Raw genomic sequence first — 19,486 nt, 5'->3', positions numbered from 1 at the left:
AAATAATATATGAACTATATAAGTTAAAAAAATATTAACAATACATTCTGTTTGAAATTAAATTATCTATTCTTTCGTGTAAATGTATGTGCATATGTATGTATATTATTATCATTTATATTTTATTCACATTTAAATTTAAATTTTGTTGTACATTAATTAGTCCCGCAGACTTCATTTTTGCACCACGGCTAGGGTTGGCTGGAAGAGATCTCTTATAGAGATAAGCTCACCTTTGTATATGTCCATTGTAACGTGTGTTTCATGTGTCTTTTCTTTGTACAATAAAGAATATTATATAAATTTTATAAACAACGGATGTTTACATGTAAAGAGATATTTCTTTTTATTCAATTTGAAGGACGTAACTGTAAATTTTATTTCATATAAACAGCTTAATAAATTGTAGTTTTTCTCAATACGTTCAATTATTTAAGACAACTAGCAATCATATATTTTTTTGTCATTATTGAACAGGAATTTAATTTAAAAAGAGCCTAAGTGAAAACTGTGGAGCAGATGCATGCGCGGAGCAGAGTCGAACCTAACAGAGCATTCGGTTTTCTTGTAGTGATGCCCATAACCTCTCCATAGAGCGGTTGCAGATCCACGGACCATGGTTGGTGCGCGAACGTAATGGATACCCCCTTTTATATCTTTAAAAGAACGTGAATGTACTTACCGCCTGAAAAACGATAATTGATTGTTTAGATTCATAAAATTAACGTTATATTTAACCATGTAAGTCTCAATTTTTACAAAAAAATATTTTATCACTTTTTAGTTAGTGGATGTGGAAATGAAAGTTTGTATGTTGGGTATGCGGGTACTTGCTGACAATGTTATAATTTCTTTGGAAGCACTGTTAGTTTCCATGGATAGTTTCTGTAGGTGAGAAGTAAAGAACCTTAGGAGTCGTACTGCTTCAGCTCGAATTTAATTTTTTGCCATACCGAATCGGTTCTATACACTAACACTGTCTTTATTTTTCCGTATTTATTTTTTTACAAACTAAACGCATTTGAAAAAATTTATATAGATACTATACGTGTTCTATTTAGTTCAGTTGATATAAAAAAAACATGGCGTCAAAAAAATTTCATAAATATTATTATTGCAAAAATGTGTTTCAAAAACGGTCAGATTTTAATACTACACGAAGACACCTAGCGATTTGGCATTATAAACAACGGAATTACGCAAATGCCTGTTTGGCATTCTGCACTTTCGTGGCTAACTTTTGAGCTAAACAGTCATTTTGTGAGTTGTGTCTGTGTTTACAAATTTATAAGCCATAAAATAAGCATCTTGTGTTGTTAAAATTTTAAAAAATGAGGTCAAAACATTGACTTACAATTATATGGACGTGGGGTCCACGCTAAAAAGTGTCCGAACTTATAGGGCGTTAAAATCGTATACAGAGCGTCATTCACGCTTTAGTCTTCGTTTGTTTGACTGACAGCGAAGCAAGCAAAATTAGACAGTACTGCGATGACATTACAATTTAAATTCAATGTTTTAGCTTTTTCATATTCCTTTACATGTCACTACGTTTAAATAGGTTGACTTGGGACATTTTTTTCGTGGTTTTTGTATTAGACCCGTCGTCCATTTATTTGTAAGTCAATGGGTCAAAAACTTTGATCGCCTCTCTGGTAAAAAAGTGAACTTTTGACATGCGGCCGTTTAGCATTTAAGTGATGATTGGTGTATGTATACAGCGGTTTTCTTGTAAAATTTCGAGGTAAGTTCGTGTTTTTTTTCTATAGTGAAAATTTTTAGGAATTGTGTTTTCACGCCATATACTAATCAAGTGTATATCATCAATTTAACTATATATTTTTTTCTAAAGTGATTGATTCAACACTCGCTGTTATACGCAATCAAGCAAAGCCATGTGAGGTTGTATCTACTCATAGGTACTAACAGAGAACCCGCTAAATTTTGGCTTTCAACTGAAGCCCTGTAGTTGTTACATTCACATTTATCCCTAAATTTGCAAATTACCCGGATTAACGACACGCCGTGCCGTCTGTCGCCATCGGGCACTCGAAGTCGCGAAGTCAGATCTGTGTCACATTTTCTCCGCCTTTCTTATTGTATTCATAGTAATTTACATTGCGCGACGACGACACCCCACACCTCACCTCCTAGAACCTGTATCGCGTTGAAATACCTCGCCCTAAGGCCTATTTGCTTCTTCAAGCCTCGTTTGTTTTTTATTTAACATATTGTATTTGCCCTTAAGGTTGATTTTAAATGCCTAATTAAGAGCCTCATTCTCTTTAAAACGCTATGTAGTAAAAACACTACGAGTATTTGGCACTTTACGTTCTTTACCTCTCAGACCTACAGGGTTTGTTAACTGTTCCTTATAACCCCATAAATCACCAATATCAAGCTAAGAAGCTAAAATGTAAACTTACCTCTGCGTGGTACTAACAGACGAACTGAAAATAATGCAACGCAAATTAAAAACAAAAGTTTAAAAAATAAATCAATCTGTTCATGCAGCAGTAAATGCAATCAAATTGTTACACTCTATTAATTTTAAAACCTTTGTTTTTACAAACAAATCCCTAAAGCTGTGACACGTGACGATATACCACATTTCTGTAATGCGGGTTAATGGTTTATAGGGTAGGGGACATTCACGTCGACAGTCTCACTAAAATCGAAGACGTGAGTTTCGCAAGTAACAACGCGTTGTTATATTGATTGTTGTTGTATGCTCTCTGCGTAAACCTAGTCCACAGGCTGCACGCGAAAAAGTACTGGCAGTACGCTTTAAAGAGTGTAATCTTTACCTGCTCTGCGAGCCGGCGTGTTGCGTCGGACAGCCAACGACCTACGCTCCGTCACGATATCTAAATCATCAGGTCGTCCGTTACCCAGTGACCCATGTACCTACTTGAGTTTAGTGACAAAGTTCAAAGGGACCCCATAAAGTGTTACCATTGGTACATTGGAATAACTTCTCTTGCCCGCCTCAAAAATAACTACTTCGCTTTTTTTGACATTATACTTGAGTCCGTGTTCAACGGCATACAACTCGCATATTTTTGTCAACTTCCTCATCGCGTCAATCGAAAAATTGTTTACGGCGAGTCCATCAATGTGACAACAATTTATACATAATATTTACTTATCCACTTATAAACGAGAATACATATTTATTGGTCCCATTAAGTAATTTTTGAATTGTTAGATTGGGTCTTTTCAACATCACTATTTTTGAGTTACAACAGTATTTGATTTCATGTTCGATGTGTAAGATTCTTCAGAGTTTTCCACTTTGTCGGCCGTTCCAGTCCACCCGTATAATAATGTAAGGAAGATTCTATAAATACACATTAAATACCGAATAAATAAGACAGAACACTTAACTACCTTAAGCCAGAAACTGGGGGCCGTACGAGGTAACTACAACCGTGTCACAGATCTTCAGACTCCCACCCGTTACTATTTACATTTATATACACAAAAAAACAACTACGTGTGCGTGCTTGCGTGGACGTATGTATATACACTCCCGGACACTTAATTAGAGCCACCTCGCATCTGTATTATATGGCCTAAGCTTAAACAATGTTCGATTGATCAAGAACTATCCTACGCAATTTTGAAACTAGTATATTAAAAGTCTTTTCCATAAGTCCTTGTTGGAAATTTGGACTTGCAAAACCGCGGGAAACCTTTTTCTACGACAATAACACTATTTTTGTATTCTAGCCCTTTAAGGCAAAAACCCGGGCTCGAATTATGTGTCCGGGAGTATATTATACTAGTACTTAAATTTAAATACCGGTATTTTTGGACCCAATGTTAGGACCGTTTCCTCATGCTCCTATTGGGTGCTCACACTGGTACGAGCACGAGAACTAATTTGTCCTTATGCTTCTACTGGTAGGACCAAAAGGATAATAATATCCTCGTGTTCCTGCTAATGCTTCCTAAACTGCCTCCGTGGCCGAACGGTTACCACGCCGGACTGCCACGCAGAGGTCCCAAGTTCGATACCTGGGCCGGGAGAAATATTTGTATGGCCTACATTTATTTATCTCGTGAGTTTGGGTGTAGTTTGTGGTTGTCTATGTGTGTGTCCATGGAACCCGCGACACAGGGCTTCCCCAGTGCGGGCCAATGTTGATTATGTGCGTGTATTATACCCATGAGATTTAAAACTATAGTAAAACAAAAACATTATACTAAAAGTTTTTTAATACAACTTCTACGTACTTGGATGAATAAAATCCATGGTAATGAACCGTTTAGCTCTTTCAGGTTGTTTCTGTATATACTACACAAATATCTACATTAATTATAAAGAGCAACCCTTAGAGTTTCTTGCTCATTCTTCTCAGGGGAATCTGCCTTAAGAATGTGCAGTGGAGTTTAATCAGTATGACGATTTCAAGTGTAATTTTCTTACTTATGAAATAAAGATATTTTTGACTTTTTTTATTGAAATATATATTCTATTCTAGCTCAGTGTATTATTAGTTATTAGATACGACGTCACGATAGGAGCATAACGACCCTCCTACGTAAAGTATCGTATGTCGAAATTGCCAAGTTTACAGGGAAGTGTTTTAAAGTTTTGAATCCATTGAAAGGAACATAACAGGTGACTTTAGCATTTTTCAGTTTTATTCGGCAAACGGTTACTCACACAGAGTATTGTAAAATCCTACATATCGGTTAGATGATCTATTCGATTATCTTTGTCGTGTTATGCTCATTTCAGTAAATTCAGAACTTTAAAATGCTTCCCTGTAAACTTGGCAATTTCGACATACGATACTTTACGTAGGAGGTGTCGATAAGGACATAATAGTTCTCGTGCTCCTACCAGTGGGAGCACCCGATAGGAGCATGAGGAAACGGCCATTACAATAACACTAAAATAAGTTATACTGGTTCTATAAAATTTTTAAACACAACGTACATGACAAAAAAAATGTTAATTCGTTTGAAAAATATGAAAAAAACTTGGTAATTATGAGTAAAAGTACTTACTTCCTAAGATGAGTTCCAGTACACTTCACTTTAACATGGTCCGAAGCTTTGAGCCAGTAAATGCCGTTGCCAGTAACCTTCGTGGCCTTAGATGACACGGAGTAATGTCGATCGGACTCATATATGATGTCGTAGTACAAGCACTTTATGCTCATAATCGACATTAAGGCTTGTGGTGTCACTGTGCATTCGTCTTGCTAAAAAAAGAATGTATTTCAAAAATTCAGTCTCAATCTATTGTGTCTCCAGTAGAAAGCTTAACATTAAATCGCGCCCCTCATGGAAGAATGGCATAAGTGGAGTTACGTCAAACATGTTTATTACTCCATTAGATACAGAAAAATGTAATCCACATCCTCTCCAATTCTTGTAACTCTATCTACAATATTAGTCAACAGAGTTACAAGAATTGGAGAGGATGTGGGTTATATTTTTCTCTATCTAATGGAGCAATAAATGGTTTTTGACGTAACCCACTTACGTCATTCTTCCATGAGGGGTGCGAAATGTTAAAACGGGTCAATAAACACTGAGGTATCGCAAAACATTGTCTTAACGAAACATTTCTTTATTTAATACCCTTGCAAGGTCATTTTACAAGGTGATTTAACAGATTTCATCGCACAGCCATCAAACCATGAATAGCCACACACTGGCTCCGCCTTTTTCATATTAATAATTAACTAATTACAGAACGACAACCAGTGGCGCACCGACCACGTTCTACTCCACAAAGTCATGAGTATGACAAAGGTTCAATTTTACTAAACAACTACGCCCAGGAATTAAATAAAAAACAAAAACCCAAAAAATATTCTGTTTATCCAAATTTTTTTTTTTTGTTACAACACCCGAAAATAAAGCTTATAACCTTGCAAAACGGTCTCTTCTTTTTAGGAGAACTAAATTAATAACCCCAATTCGTCGTCGTTCAGCAATTAACCGCTAGATACAACTTTGATTTAAATTTCAATATAACATCAAAACGTCGTAACTTGTAATAATAGGTATTGAACTTTGAACGTAATGCCAACAGAGTAAAGTTTAAATTATATTAATAATCCGGAACTTGTTATTTCTTTTTAAATTTGAAACTATGACCAATTTTGTCGTGTTTCAAATTAAGAATGTAGTATGAGCTTTGGCGACATCGGTCCTGATCATTGACCTACCAATAAATGGTCCTGATAGTAATCGAGGCTTAAAGCACTTCCATTGTTTTTTTTTATTCCGTGGTCGCAACGTAACGGCACTAATTAAAACGGGACATTCATTACCCTGCATTGCAGTCCGCCTTGCCGTCCGCCATGTAATGCAGGATCATGAATGTATCCTGCAACCCTGCGGGACTCCGTACGTGGACCATATGCAGAATAGTGTGTGAGCAGTCTCCTGCCTGAGGACTGCCATGCAGCATACCCCGTATTTAGGCAGTTAACGAGGAGAGGAACAAATCACCGAGGCTTCCGACATAACTGTGACTAAATTCAAAAACGAAACCATTTTACTCAACAAAATATGTAAACTAACAAGGTGTTTATGTATACACACGTTTTATAAATAGCGCTTACATTAAATACACTTTGGATACAGATGTGCAAATGAAGACTGTACCAGACTTGTGTAAATAGGCAACCTTCCTTTTTTCGTTTGTTACATAAAAAGCGTGTTAAAGGCTTGCGTAACGGAGAAGTAGATATAAGTTCTAACCTACTTCAGTACTTGTAGTTGTATTTAAATTTCATTAAATAAATGAAATATTAAATTAAAATATGTGGAAAAAAGACATTATTTACATTTGACTTATGGTTTTTTTATTGTTCTACCAAGTGACGCGACGAACAAGCCTGGTGCTAAGCGACACACCTGTCCCTAACGCAATAGTGCTCACATTACAGCTTGGCGACAGAAATAGATAAGATGGCAGTACTTCCTAGACGGACAAGAGTCCTGGTCACGAGTCAAGAGTGTGAAAGACACAAGGAACTCGACTGCTACGAAAATCCAACGAGGATCACGTCGTTTTCTCTTTGGATAACTCTTTTTATTAAGTAGCAGTAGAGCTCCCAGTGAAAGAGTTCTTTCATGAAAATGTTGCCATCTTACCTATTTCTGCAGTCATGTAGCAATGTGAACATTACCGCGTTCCGGATTTGAAAAGTAAGGGTGCTGGTGAAATTATATGTCCCTGGGTGATCTTTGCGATTTAAACTTGTTCGTCTCGTAGCTTGATATCATAAAAAAACTAAACTTAGGACCGGTTCACATGAGAAGCGTTTGACCCGCGTTTTGCTAACGCGCGTTTACAGCTGAAACGGGCCTTAATTTGGCGGAAGTAGCCATCGTTAGAGGCATCAACGAAGCGAACTGAAAGTTCTTTAGCTGGCAGACCAAGGGTTACACCCAAAATACAAATTAAATGTGTTTTCTTTAATTAAATTTTTATTGAATTGATATTCAATTACTTTTTGTGAAATTACTCCACTAGTTTGTTATAATTTCATAATACAATACAAAGATCGAACACTCAGAAAAAACACTCAGAAAAAATTCCTTCGACCCGATCGAAAAATAATTGAATATCAATTCAATAAAAATTTAATTAATACAGTGAATAGCGACATCTCTCGCCAGGACTGGTAGCTGTAAAGGTACTAACTGGGTGATAAATCTGTAATAGATTTCTCATAGATGGCGCTACGACTAAGAAGTCGTTGAAAGACTAAGTACAAAGACACGACGCAAGTACATAGAAAAACTCGTGAGGTCCGTTGGTTCGTTCCGTGGCTTAGTTGGTATAGCGTCTGGCACGGTATGCAAGAAGACGTCGGTTCGAATCCGACCGGATCGAAGGAATTTTATCTGAGTGTTCGATCTTTGTATTAATAATCGTATTTTCTTTCTTTCTCTTTCTTTCAAAAGGCGCAAGCTGTTTGGCTGAGGTTGAGCCTTTTGCGTTTCTCGGCAGCTCTGTAGATATAAGTACCTTAGTTAAGTTAGATACTTACGTAACACCTGACCCAATCATGGCCGTCGCACACGATTTGTGGCAGTTTCTTATCAAACTTCATGATCTCAGGCGCAAAAGGATCCAGCTCCGGGATTTCACATCCTGTGCCCTTATCTTCCTTCAGTGCTTCTTCTAAACCATGTTCTATGTACCTTTCAAAAGTAATGTGACATTTATGCAAAACAGAAATAGACTATGGACAAATGCATACTATGTTTTTTCCAGAACGGTGTAAAATGACGTTTGCAAGGTTGCCATTTCCTTGCAAAATTTTAAATAATCATGTACTTAGTTCCTGACGACAATTTTATTCTTAATGAGAATGCCAATGTTTAAAAAGGGCATTATCAATAACCTTTCTTCTGTTTTGACTATTGGCCCACTGGTAACGAAATCGATTCGTAGAGTACACGTACGCATTATTTTATTCCTCCAAGAAGACGTCTCCTTTAATTATACTGTCTTTCCAACTTTTTTAAACATAAATTACATTTAAAAAAAGCAAATTCGGTCATTTATTTCTAAAGCGTAGTCAGTATGCAATCGACAATGTCGATGGATCTATCGACTGCAACCACCTGCTGCTCGTAAACTGGCAGGCCTTATATACAATTGAACTGTCATTTTACTCCGGAAAAAAACGTAGTAAAAAAATTACACGGCTGAATTAACCAGGCATAATACGCGATGGTGAAATGTTGAAATAAATTTCGAGTACCATATTTTTGTAGGAGTGGAGCTCCTTGTAAGAGTTCGTCCAGGGAAGTACTGCTACCTTACGTATTTTATGGTTTTTGAAGGGTAAGGGTGCTGGTGAAATTGTCAACTTATGCCTCAGGGTAACGGACGCGCAGTGCCCCTCAGATCTTTGCGATTTAAGCCTGTAGTGGCAATGCAACTGTTAAGGACAGGCGTGACGCTTACCACCAGACGCATGATTTGTTCGTCCCATTACTTGATACTATAAAAAATGCTAAATTTGTCATTCAGCTGCGTAATTTGCGTTTGTTAGTAGCCATAGAGTTTATTCGGTGTTTACATGTAGCCCATGTAAATGATGTTATTTTAAAAATGAGAAATGCAACGATTATTTACAATATATGTTGTATTTTAGTTAGTGTAATGACCCGTTTTTTAATAAGCGCCATATTTATTGAAACTCAGCCATGTAATTTCGACGTTTCTCATTTCTTCCAATCCAAGATCTCTATCGTGGCACTGATATCAACTTCATGACACAATCTTGATTTTCGATTGGATTCAAAGACGTCGAAGTTTGAGGCAAAATTTCGATGTACTAAATGTATTTTGTGTTAATAAAAGAAGCACCTTTTTTCGTGAAAAATTGTTACAGACATTATGTTAACCCGTCTCACGTCCTAGATTGTAAGTAGAACCACACGATATCTTTAACGCGCATCTGTCTTTTTTTATCCAACATTTAAACAAAGCAAAATCGTTAGATACACCGCGTGACACTAGGACGTATAACGCGGTTAATACGAAAAACAAATACAAAGTGGCCTTCCTCAACAGTCGTCTTCGCAAAGTCGCAAATCTGTACACGGTTGTACATTGTACAATTCCTGTTGATATTCAAAACTTACCAATTACGAAATTTAAATAAAAGTAAATTCATTTCGTAAATATGTAAAACACAGAACCGAAACTGAAATCTCAAAGCAGTGCCGAAAGTGTTCAACCGATAAGCCACTTAAATAATTTTCTAAGCATATTAAACATAGGGGTTCCTGTCAGTACATAGAAAATCTGTCACCTTGTTTTTGAGAGCCCGTAACAAACGTTCAGTAACAATGCATTGTTTGCGAAAACAATAACACGTTAATCTTGACTGTGAAACGTCATAGCTCAATTTCGGTTGTTAGCATATTATCACAGTCTACCTCTCTACAAATGTACCTGACACTTCTTTGGAGCAGGTCTCAGAATGGGGCCGACAGAATCTAGTACAATTTAGCCGCAGAGGTACAAGTGTGCGCGTTTACCACTAAAAATCCCCATTGGTAACAGCGCCAAAGTTCCAGAACACTGCCCTTACCATCTCAAAGAGTATTGGGATACTTGGAGTCGACATCACGAACGAAGTCCAGTTCCGGAGTCATTTGGAAAGCAAAGCCAAACTGGCTTCAAAAAAGCTCGGAGTGCTCAATAGAGCGAAGCAGTACTTCTCTCCAGGTCACCGACTTTTGTTATATAAAACACAAGTACGGCCCCATATGGAGTATTGCTCGCATCTCTTTCTGCGGAGGCCTCCAAATACCAGCTTGATCCACTTGATCCCATCCAACGTAGGGCTGTTCGTATTATCGATGATCCCAAACTCACAGACGGTATGGAGCCCCTTAGCCTACGGAGAGACGTTGGCTCTCTATATGTGTTCTAACGCCTTTATAACACTCGTTTCTACCATCGCACCTCCCGCCTAAGGAGTAGAGTCCATCCCCACATCTTAGATGCCTGGCATTGGCAAGACCACGTGGGCATCTGGTTCGTTTCTTCCTCGAACCTGCATGATATGGAATGATCTTCCTCCTGTAGTATTTCATTTGCGCTATGACACGGGGTTCTTCAAAAAACGTGTTTACAGGCTCTCAAAGGCTGGCAACGCATAGGCAGCTCATCTGATGTTGCAAATTTCCATGGGCGACGATGACCACCTCCTATCAAGTGGCTCGTCTACTCGTTTGCCTCCTTGTTTACATAAAAAAAAACACTGTGGTATTACAGTACGTTATATCCAATAAACCCCTATTCATCGCCTACTTTGTCACCCTTACATGTGAAATATTTTGTTCAAATTTTAGTGGGACCTACTAAGGTACCATCTTTACCACTTTACGATACCACTCGGCCCGGGTGGGTCGAGTGTTTACGTAGAATCAAATCAACTAAAGGTAACTTACTAAAATCAAACACTTACTAGATATTCCAAATAAAATTTCAACTTAAAGTGACACACGCACCGACCATACAACTAAGTGTATAAAGTGCATTTTACCAGGTACAGATAAAAGAATGATAATATATCACGTGAAATCAAAAAAGAAATGGCATTAATATCTTGTGAACTGCAGAAAGAAATTCCATGGCTTTAGTATCATATGAAATGCAGTAAGAAAATCCACGGCACCAATGACACGAAATGCAGGAAGAAATTCCATGCCACTCATGTCATGTGAAATGCAGTAAAAAGTTCAACAGCATTAATATCACGTAAAATGAAACAAAATTCGATGGCATATTAATATCACATGAAACGCAGTAACAAAGTCCATGAAATGTAAAATGCAGAAAGAAATTCCACGGTTTTAATATCATGTGAACTGCAGAAAGAAGTTAAATGGCATTAATATCATTCTTTGAAAGGTAAGTAACATTAAAATTTCCGGAAAATGTGTTGTTATAGAACGGTTAAATTAATGATGACAATAAACTAAATTAGCACGATAACAGAAAAGAGATTACGAGTTCTTGTTAACATGCATTAATATTTTAAATCGCTCGCTAAATACATAACATAATTTTACGCACATAACGAAAGAAATGGTTTTAAAATGGAGCAACATTTTAGATAAAATTTTAAATCTTTTTTTATCATGGTCGTTAAGGACATTAAGTATTTGTCTAACGGTGTAAAATAAAACTATGTTTTATGCTTTTGTAACTAAGAGATAAATTTAAAAAAATAAATAACAAAAAGTATAATTAACACTTATATAAAATAAATACGTGTTTCTTGAACATACTCGGAAGTATTTTCATTGTTTAAAAAGATAACACACAAACATTGTCATTTATGAATCGTGCAACTCTTTGCCTGCTTAGGCTAGAAAAATGTTAGGACAGCACACGCGAAAATCCATTTCTGTACATTTAAACATATTTAATAACAATGAGCTTCATAATAATGCAGAAAGAACAATAATTATGGTGCTCAAGTAAACTAAAGCTTGGTGTTCTTTATTTCATATATTTATTAACGTGTATGGAAAAAAGTTTTCTCTACTATGTATAACCACGCAGAACTAACGAATAGAGGATTTGGTTCCATTACGTGAAATAATGAAAGGGCTGACTCGTATAATCCAAGGCCTCGTTGGTTCGTCCGGTAATCCCTTACGTTCCGGCTTCCACAATAATGACACCCTAAAACGGCTAATAAGTGTTACGGCAATATTAATAGAGTTATTACGGAGTTTTCAAGTATAAAATATTTGAGAATACATGTTTTTAGCGAGCGATAAAAAAATCCACACCAAGAACATACAAAGTCGACAATACTCACTGTATTATAGATTCTCTGAAATACAAAAAATAAAATATTAAAAAATAAAATACATGCTGACAAATAAATCAAATAGCATGAGAGTGTGAAGCGAGCAACCCCAACTTTCATTGGAAGTGGGACGTGCATAATAGGGTTCCTTACAGCACTAATTGACCTAATAATGATACTGATAAAAATAAGTTATTCACGTCACAACATACAAGATAAAATCTCGAATTGAAATGTGTTAACATTTTTCTCCGTCAAAGTTTTATGTTTGTCCATTTATGATGTAATATGTTCAATCTACATTGGCGCCGAGGGCCGAGCGTAATGGAAGCAATTTTTTTTTTTACTAAATTGTACTATTTTGGTTTTACTGAATATCATGTTGTCTTTACTAGCAGGTTATTTATCTTTTTTATACGAAAATAGTAATAATATACATGATGTTCTTTTGATATCTCAAAAAATATATATTTGGGTCACGTGGCCGCGTTTTAGTTGGCGGGCGGAAGAATTAATTGCGTCTAAAAAGACGAATATCCGATTACAACAATAAATGGCTAATCATTAAAATTGTTAAAACAAAAGCAAAGACTTAAAATTGATACATAATTCCAATGTTTCGACAATTTCAAACATTCGTTGTTCATTTTTCTCTGCTAAACCTCTATTAGTAAAACCTTTTTTAAAACAATGTGCCAGAATCCGAGGTCCCTTGTTACATTCGAGGAGCATGATATGGCTATATTGTGAACTAAGAGCAATGCCACACACGATGCGTTGCGTCGAAATGACACGCGGCGACGGAACGCGTGGGCATTGGACAAGGGGCCAGGGGGTCTGCTCCATCCGACATTCGTCCGAAACAATTACTGTCAGAATGTCGAATGAGAACGAGAGTACATCCATAGGAGAGGAAGTCTGGTGCTGTGACGTGTAAGTAAGTGTCGTTACGTTGCGACACCGGATTACGATTAATTCCCATCTGATGCTCCACCGACAATTTAAAATTGCAACTGATCCCCTCTATATTTTGCAACTCCCAACGGAACTCATTGTAGTTGTAAGATAAGTACAGTCCAGAGAAAAAGAAGTTTTGAAACTAAATATTCATTTATTGAGGAATTATGATCAAATGTTACAATTATCATAGACAATCAATTTTTTTTTGTGACAGGTCATTATTATTTGCATATTGCAAATCACAAGTAACATAAATCAGTCTTGAGCAATATTTAAAATCTAGTTTCATGTTATGATTATCACATACAATGATAAACGTGTCTTGTTGACTGTGCCACAGTACCTACCAAAAATAAACTTGGAAGTACCAGGGTATCAAGTGGAAATAAAATATTAAAATTTGTTCTTGATACACTGCATTGGGGTTCCTAGAGGAATAGAAAATAATTTAAAATAAAACGGAACGACCAGGGGATCGGTTTTAGGGGATCAGATGGGAATAAGTCCGGGTTGCTCATGTGGCACTCGGTGCGTTGAAACCATAATGCTGCGACGAAACAACGCGCCAGTAACTGTACCTGTACCAGTACCTGTGGCAACGCTCCCACGCTGCTAAAATCATAATTTCAGTCTTGGTTTCACGGTACAAGGGGTTAAACGCAGACTTATACTTATGTGAGCAATAGACATGCAATAGCTTATTATGCAGTAGGGCTTTCAATATTGCTGCTTTTCCGCTTCCCGGGAAAATATCGAGAGTCGGTCTAGAAAATTCCGGGATAGAAGACGAGACTTCTCAGACTATTTCAAAAGTACGTTTGCACACTTGAAATTAGTAAAATTTAAGCAGTCGAAACATAATCCTTTAGTCACGTTGGTTTTATTTATTTATAATAAATTATTTATAACTTAAATTATAGAATCAAAAACTGTTTAAAACCTCTTTTTTTCATATTTATAGTGAGTACGTAAGAAACAAAGAGCGTTTAATGTAATTTCAAATAAAGAGGACTGGTTCTTCAATCTCCATAGATTATACTAAGCCCCAATCTACAGTGATGTTGCTATGCCCATGTAACAAGAATAAAAAATGACTGTTAGTTTTTTTGTAGATTTTTGATTTTTTTAATTAAGAGATATAAGTCTCGAAATTACCGATAAAATCGTTCAGACTCTCGAAATTTTCGAGACCGATATTCCCGGAATGAAAACCCTAGTATCCAACATGCGCCATAATGTTAGAATAATTAGAGCTCGAACAGAAACAGAATGAAATCGCAAAGTACGCGTAGAATGAAAACTACGGCCTTTATAGGTTGATTTAAAGTTATACATTAAAGCCTTTTTAAACCGTAACTTCTGAATCAAAATCTGAGAACGGAAATGTTGCAGACAACTGTTCTACTGAAGATCCTTTTCTAGAAAATTCTACAGAGCAAAGAATTTTTTTTTAATAAAAATATATATGCGCATTTGACCTCCATCCATCACCTCCAACTCACCTAATGGAAAGTGACGTCCTCGTCACTTCGACGATGGACCACGCACACCTAAACAATGCCTATTCACTTTCGTCTTGAAAAGGCCCAAGTCATAGGGTTCAAAAATGGAATGTCCTGTACAAATTGTATTTTATTTTTGATTTCACACCTTTCTGTTTAGGTCATATTTTGTTTTATATTAACTATTATTATTCATCAAATCAATAACGATTATTCGTCTAGCTTAAAGGTAAAACCACATAAGTGACATTTTCCACAAAAATCTCCAAATGATGCCCCTATTGTAAGAAAATCACCATTTTTTCGAGTTTATAGCTTTTTAACCGGCTTCAAAAAGGAGGAGGTTCTCAATTCGGCTGTATGTTTTATTTGTATCTGTGGTCCCATTTCATTTCGAAGAAAATAATCCACCTCTAAAGGTGGCTGTTCACGCATGAAGATTCATTTTCATAAATAGCGCCTAAATTTTACTTAAGGAGCAATTATTTTAATGGTTGATTTTGCTATTTCTCCAATTCAAGGCGTTTTTCTCTCATTGTACTTTGAATAGTGAGAACCGATTTTTATTATCTCCAGTGTCAAGTCCTGTATAGTGGCGAACTAGGGGATATTTCAATAAAACTTAGCAAATAGACGTAATTCCACGTACTTTTGAGGTCGGTTTTTTTACTCTGTACTGAGATTATTTGTTAATGAGTTTCACGTGTATAAATTAAAGACTTTTTGTTTAAAATGTCACTTATGTGGTTTCACCTTTAAACAGATATTTTGCTTTCACGTTACAGTGACTGATATAATTATAACCTTTTTTATAAAAAAAAACCTACCTCAAAAGATTGTGGAATCTATTTGCCAAGTTTTTATTGCAAATGAGTGAATTTTAATAAACAGGATTCATCCCCTACTTTGCCACCCTTAGCGGTAGAATACGGACTACTGAGGTACCCCCTTTCTAACAAAAAAAAATCATCGAAATCGTTTCCAAATGTCAGAGCAATCGCGTAACATAAACACACAAAAATACAGTTGAATTGAGCATTTTCTCTTTTCAAAGTCGGTTAAAAAAATTTAATAAATGATTCCATTCTATTGTTCTGTTGACTGACGTCGACAGGCACTGTGCGAAAGGCCCGTTTCGCATTTAAATTTTGAAGATAATCAAGCCCCGTGAGCTCAAAAAAAGCCATGTTAGTAAAAAGGCGTGTAAAAATAACAAAAATACCTCTTATTAATAATATCATTATCGCCAATGACAGGAAAGTTTGTCGGAGATATTAAATAATTTGTAGTTGTCGTTGTTGTCAAGTTACTCAGCTTTCTTTTTAGTGCACTTGAAAGAGAAATGTGTAAAAAAGCATAGTTAGAAAAGTAAATGATTTTATAGTATGGTAACTCCATACAAACATAGCAGCGTGGTTTGTATGTGTGCACACCTATTTGCATAATCTCGGAATACATTCGCGTTGCATAGCGCTGATGATTGTAATTCTATTGAGTTTCCTTTGAGATCACGGAAGAATACAAATTTCCAATTTAAAAATATGTAACAAATTCTGGATTGATAATATAATTTAAACTTAACACAGTCGCTACATCGTTAAAACTTCTAAAGAACGCCTTTATTGCAAGTTACGACGTTATGATTTTATATTGAAATTTTATTCAACATGCTGCCATCTTGTGGCCAATAGCTGGACTATGACGAACGAGTAACATCTGAACGAAAAAAATTTGAAAATTTATTAAAAAAAGACTTACCGATTTAAAATACTACTACTAGTCATATTTTTAGTGCAGCTATCGTTTTTACACTCCAAAACAGCACAATAAGGCATTTTTCTACGATTTTAGAGAATTTTCGCGAAAGAATGACACAACCGTACCATACAAAGCGAAAAGGCGGACCGAGCTCAAGTAGGTCTTTCGAGGCCTATGGTTGGCACGCGTCAGACGCTAACAAACCAATTCCGCACGCACTATTGGCTATCTAAATTAGATGTGATTGAGACAGCCAATAGCGCGCGCTTATTCCAATTTTATCGCGCGCTTATTCCAATTTTATCGCGCGCGTCGCGACTACATGCGTAGCCATGCTACGGGGGCTGTTGTATTTATTCTTCTGTGGTTGAGATTATATTGCAATTATGATAATGTTTATTGTTGCTACGTTTATATGGAGTTACCATACTTGTCTTATTTATACTATGACACAGCGAGCCTAGTGAACATAAGAAGGATTAAATATTTTGTACACAAATATTTGACGCGGTCGTAAGCGACGATTGCCACGGTTATAGTGACAGGTTTTTCTTCATCGCGTTTCGAAACATTTTTGTCATAAAAATGTTAGGAAATATTATTTAGACATACAGAAATCTACATAACAATTTCTAAATATTTTGCGGAACTGGCTATCTAATCCTGTCGGCATGCCACAGCTTCAAATATTTCATAATTGCGGTACACACCCAGGGCTCCGTCCGCTCCGAGTGCTTACCGCTGAGTGAATCGCTGACAGTGCAAGCGCTCAGATTTACATTAGAATCATTTACAATGCCACCATTCGGTTCCGCACGACTGCATACGGCGGGCAACGTTATTTTCACCTCTCTGAGTGCGTGCTTAGGCTCCTTTTTCCTCGTAGTGAGCGCCTGGTGTCTTTCGTCAGATTATAATCTGTACTTATATCTTTACAAATTTTGTTACAGCTCTTATACAAACCCATGTGGACACAGATATAATACATAAAGATGTGATCTATATTATAGATTCATGGAAAATATTGTAACGGATCGTTATACTTACACAAACCTCTGTTTACTAGTAATAAAAAACCGATAAAAAATAACTGAAGTTTAATTGGAACATTAAAAATGCGTTCTCAAGCGATAAAAAAACCGTGTAGGTACTACGTTGAAGTTGCTTAAAAACTGGGCTATGGCATACATACATTACATGTGGTTGTAACCATGTTGTAACTAACCACGCTTCAATTCTTAACGGGTTATCATATCACAAAACAGTTACCTGTAGCACAAACAGGTCAGTATTATTGTTTAACTGTGACAGACAACAATTTATGACAAAATCAATTAAAAACAAATATAAATTACGGGCCATGGAATCTGTAAAGGGCCCGAAACGGTAGTTTGTTTGAAAAAACTAATTCGCGATTTAACTGCAAAGTAAAAAAAAAATTACGACCTCCGTGGTCTTGCACACTGGTTTTCATGGCGTCGCCATCTCTGAGGTCCCGGATTCGATCCCCGGCTAGGTCAATTTACCGTCGTTTTTACCGATTTCATAACACAAGTGCTTTAGTACTTTGGAATCGGAGCAACATATAGCACAGTTAATATAATAGTGTATTAACTCAAAAAGTGTATTTTTTTCAGATTCTACGAAAAATTAATTACTCACTTCCGATTTTTAAAGTTTGTTAAAATTTATGTTATAAGTTAAAATCTAAACAATATCCTACTAGCCAAATTATACTAAAATATAAAAGGGAAACAATTATTTTATATTTTTGAGCAAGGATTATTTTGCCCAGAACTAGGTCACAAAAAGTTTGTCTCGTGTTGAATTAAGTAGATATCTTTTAATTGTGTATCATAATATTCTAGCGATGTTTACTTTGACGTGTAGCGATTCAAATTTTAGGTTCAGCAATAGTATAATCTAAATTTCGCATATTTTGAGTTACAACACTATTGTAATAGCTGTGCGATGTTATGTTGTCTAATATTTATTTGTTATTATTATAACCACGAAAACGCAACAACATAATTTGAATTGAAAAAATGTTGAATATTAATTAGTTAATATTCAACTTCAATATGTAATTTAGACGGGAGTGAAAAAAAAATATGTGGTACATTGAGACTGACAGTAACACAATGCAAAATTTTAGATTTTAAATAATGAGCAATTAAAGTTCTGATAACTAGAATTTCTTACTCAACGAAGATTTTTGAATGCGGTTTTCAGCTACAATAAAAGAGAACCTACATAGTTTTAGAAGTATTATTCAAATTTTCACCTAACACAATAAAATAAAGGCATTTTTAAGAATTTCGTTTAGTATTATTATTCCTCTTAATCTTTTCATATAAAATAACATTTCTTGTATTGCAATATCGTCACAAAGTATTCATAAAAACAAATTATGCCAAGAAAATTAATTTTAAACTTCGAAAATAAAAAGATAATTTACTCTATAACTTATCCACTAAGCAGCGTAGATCTGGCTCTGCAAACCTGTATTATATTAGTCTTAATGCAAAGCGACACCATCCAAAAAATTACTAAATCCTCCACTAATTAGTAAATTGTTTCACAACTCAGCGATCTCTGTCACTAACAAAAAAAATCAGTATCGTATATGTAGTATGTGGGGCAAACCCCACTCCTCTATATACAGCACAAGGAGTATATAACCAGAAATAGGGACGATTGACGGTTGTCGTCAATTGTTTCACTTCAAATTGACATTCAAACATGAGCTTTGCCATAATGGATGAAAATTGCAAAATTACATGTTTAATTACCGATGAAATGTGATTCCGTTTGATTTGTAATTAGATGTTTTGCTGTTTTTCCCACACCACGTTATGATGGACCACGTTAGAGATATTATCTTCATTACAATTGTACGGTTAATACCGCACATTAAGTATGTTACCGCGTCAGCATTTT

The 19,486-nt window shown here is 35.9% G+C and overlaps 1 protein-coding gene across 7 annotated transcripts in view; it reads right to left on the bottom strand.

Moving 5' to 3' along the window:
- The window catches only part of LOC113228760, a 39,032-nt gene that overhangs the window by 14,805 nt on the left and 4,741 nt on the right, over nucleotides 1-19,486 (bottom strand). For 2 of the 7 annotated variants that reach the window (XM_026462125.1, XM_026462131.1), the window contains exons 2-6: nucleotides 12,336-12,350; nucleotides 8,028-8,181; nucleotides 5,020-5,216; nucleotides 2,427-2,450; nucleotides 683-685 (exon numbers count right to left, since the gene is read on the bottom strand). In XM_026462125.1, the coding sequence (XP_026317910.1) occupies nucleotides 683-685; nucleotides 2,427-2,450; nucleotides 5,020-5,216; nucleotides 8,028-8,090 (287 nt within the window). In that variant the 5' untranslated portion in view covers nucleotides 8,091-8,181; nucleotides 12,336-12,350. Of the gene's footprint in view, nucleotides 1-682; nucleotides 686-2,426; nucleotides 2,451-5,019; nucleotides 5,217-6,296; nucleotides 6,375-8,027; nucleotides 8,182-12,335; nucleotides 12,351-16,010; nucleotides 16,119-19,486 lie in introns of those variants that run through there. The other 5 variants (XM_026462130.1, XM_026462126.1, XM_026462127.1 and 2 more) reach the window with 5 other exon arrangements.

This window comes from Hyposmocoma kahamanoa, unplaced genomic scaffold (assembly GCF_003589595.1).
Source record: "Hyposmocoma kahamanoa isolate Upper Pololo Valley unplaced genomic scaffold, ASM358959v1 240, whole genome shotgun sequence".
NCBI classification, from domain to species: domain Eukaryota; kingdom Metazoa; phylum Arthropoda; class Insecta; order Lepidoptera; family Cosmopterigidae; genus Hyposmocoma; species Hyposmocoma kahamanoa.
This window is presented reverse-complemented; position numbering and strand designations above follow the sequence as displayed.